This window comes from Carlito syrichta, unplaced genomic scaffold (genome assembly GCF_000164805.1).
Source record: "Carlito syrichta isolate Samal-C Ts95f unplaced genomic scaffold, Tarsius_syrichta-2.0.1 Scaffold306856, whole genome shotgun sequence".
Lineage (NCBI taxonomy): Eukaryota > Metazoa > Chordata > Mammalia > Primates > Tarsiidae > Carlito > Carlito syrichta.
Genome location: NW_007250952.1, coordinates 11,272 through 14,381, shown reverse-complemented (window position 1 = coordinate 14,381; position 3,110 = coordinate 11,272). Strand labels below are relative to the sequence as shown.

The window sequence follows — 3,110 nt, the reverse complement described above, 5'->3', positions numbered from 1 at the left end:
CGGGAGCGGCCACTGCACTCCAGTCTGGGCGACAGAGTGAGACTCCAACTCAAAAAAAAAAAAAAAAAAAAATTTTAGGCTTTGTTCTAGTTACTATGGCTGTATTTCACTACCACCAATCAGTCATTTATTTTGTTAAGTATTTTGTGAGTCTAGAGCAGTGCTGATATCTTGACTTTGCTTTATGATGCTTGAGATCTCAGTTGGAAGATTCTTAAAGACCCAGGGCTTGAGTCATCTGTAGACTTGCTCACTTATGTGTTTGTCATTCAATGCTGATTTAAGTTGGTGGACTCAGTTTCTCTGCTTATAAGCCGAGAATGGGCTGGGATGGGAATGCAACTTTCTGACTCCAGGTCTTTCCTATGCTGCCACCCTACCGTCCCTTCCTAGTCATGTAGTCCTTTCTTTTTTTTTTTTTTGAGTTGGAGACTCACTCTGTCACCCAGGCTGAAGTGCAGTGGCACGCTCACAGCCAACACAGCCTTGACCTATTGGGCTCAGGCCATCCTTCCACCTCAGCCTTCCAGGTAGCTGGAACTACAGGCATACACCACCATACCCAGCTAAGTTTTTGATTTATTGTAGAGACGAGGTCTCACCATGTTGCCCAGGCTGGTCTCAAACCCGTGGGCTCAGGCAGTCCTCTCACCTTGGCCTCCCAAAGTGCTGGGATTCTAGGCATGAGCCGTGGTGCCCAGCCCATGTAGTTCTTTCACTAACATCATGAGTGTTCCTCCCCTCAGAGTTTTCTCAGGCTAGCAGACCCAATGATATAGGCAAAATTGTAGTAGCGTCTTTATGTGTAGTGGGCTTGCAGGTATTTCCTAACCCTTCCTCTCTTTGATATTTTTTCTTGATTTTTGCATTGACCCTCTGATTATGTTTTATCAGAAGGTCTAGTTGCCATTTTGTATACTGTGGTAACATGGTAGAATAGAGTCATTTTCTAGCATTCAGAATCTGAATGGTAAATCCAGTTGAGCATTTTTATTTGCCCTTTTTCCAGGTGCTCAGAATTTTGATGTCATACGACTATCAACTTACAGAACAGCTTGCAAATTGCGATTTGTACAAAAACGATGCAACCGTAAGTCATTTCTGCTCATTTTTGTGATAGTTTGATAGAGTTCTCAATGTTATAAAACATTTTACTATCTTTTAGTCATATTGCAATGTTATTGAATTATTTGTGTCCTAAGTACTTGTCAGAGAATGTAAGCCTTGTAATGGAAAGAGCTTGTTGTTTTACTCCCTTGCCCCTCAAAATGTTTAACAAACGCAATAATGTAACTAGTTTTCAGGCTATCATAGTATTAATATTCTTTAAGTGGGAGAATTGATTTGTCCTCATCACTTTTCTTAAGGAAATGCTTTGTATAACGTTTATATAATTTATTAGCTTCTGAAGGAAAAGGGGAAAACATCAGTGTTTTTGATAAAGGTATAATAAGGATTTTTTTTGTGTGTGTGTGTGTGTTGGAGTCTCATTCTGTCACCCAGACTGGAGTGCAGTGCCCGCTCCCGGCCACCGCAGCTTCGACCTGCTGGGCTCCGGTGATCCTTCTGCCTCAGCCTTCCAAGTAGTTGGAATTACAGGCATGCACTACCACGCCTGGCTAATTTTTTGATTTATTGTAGAGATGAGGTCTCGCCACTTGCCCCGGCGGGTCTCGAACCCACGGGCTCAGGCAATCCACTCACCTCAGCCTCCCAAAGGCACGGGATTACAGGCTGAGCCACCGAACCCAGCTAGGAGTTTCTTAATTAAGCCTAATATTAACATGAATCAGCCTTTTCTATAAATAATTGCTACCATGTGGATTATAAAATAAATAAAATGTGTGTCTGTATATATGTAGTGTGTTTTATATATTTAATCTTAATTTTCATGAAGATGAACTAACATGACAGAATTATTATACTTTTCTTGTGTATATGTATTAATGAAAAACATTTATATCATAGAAAACATTAACCTTAGAATGAGAAACCTCAGTTTTAGATCTGGTTTTGCCATTTTTTTTTTCATTTTTTTTTTAAGTTGGAGTCTCACTTTGTTGCCTAGGCTGGTGTGTAGCTGCACGCTCATAGCCACTGCAGCCTCCACCTGCTGGGCTCAGGTTATCCTTCTCCCTCAGCCTTCCAAGTAGCTGAAACCACAGGTATGCGCCCCCACACCCTGCTAATTTTTTGATTTATTGTAGAGATGAAGTCTCTCCTTGTTGCTCAGATTGGTCTTGAAGGCATGAATTCAGGTAATTCTCTTGCCTCAGCCTCCCGAAGTGCTAGGGTTACAGGAGAGAGTTCCTGCACCTGGCCCTCCATTTATTATAAACAAGTGACTTTGGGTAAGTCACTTTACATCTGAAAGCTTCTATCTTACTTTAAGTCTTACCAATCCTAGTTTAAAATTCTCTTCGAAGAATTTATCATGCCATCCATCCTAGATTGAAGTCATGTTTCTTTCTTTAGTGGTTTCCCAAAGCATTGTTTTTTAAATTATGGGTTGTCACCCTTTATTCTTCATGAAATCATTTTGGTGAGCTGCAGCCAGAATTTAAAACATAGAAAAAAATAGAGAGATAAATAAAAAGAAAATATTAGAATGCAGCTTATGTGGTAAGGCTAAAAAGTGTTCTGTGAAACTTTTTAATATATCCAAGTGTGTGTGTGTGTGTAATGATTTAAATATATTTCTGTGTGTTGTAGTGAAAAACTGTGGAGACTACTGCCTTAGAGCAACTCTAGTTTTTATAATTCTTCCCATAATTATTCTTGGAAACAGTAGTGTGTGTATAGAGTGTTGAAAGCCTGAAGCAGGCTAGTGGCATTAGTAATATAAAGTAAAAGTTGCATTATTTTAAAAGATTTTTGTTCCCTTTAGCATATGATTTTACAGTTCACCTGAAATTTATTTTTGTTAGTATACAGTGTAAGTAGGAGTCAAATGTCAAGTGTGTGTTCACCTGTCCTTCACAATGGAAAGGTCATCCTTGCCGGGCTCGGTGGCTCAGCATGTAATCCCGCGCCTTTGGGAGGCTGAGGTAAGTGGATTGCCTGAGCCCGCAGGTTCGAGACCCACCTGGGCAGCGAGACCTCATCTCTAC

At 40.4% G+C, this 3,110-nt stretch overlaps 1 protein-coding gene across 1 annotated transcript in view; it reads left to right on the top strand.

The window, feature by feature from the left end:
- LOC103265815 (dystrobrevin beta-like) overlaps positions 1 to 3,110 on the top strand; it is a gene marked incomplete at its 3' end in the record, with an annotated part of 53,919 nt that overhangs the window by 44,701 nt on the left and 6,108 nt on the right. The window contains exon 3 of the mRNA XM_008063470.2: positions 1,010 to 1,090. Within this exon, the coding sequence (XP_008061661.2) occupies positions 1,010 to 1,090 (81 nt within the window). The remainder of the gene's footprint in view (positions 1 to 1,009; positions 1,091 to 3,110) is intronic.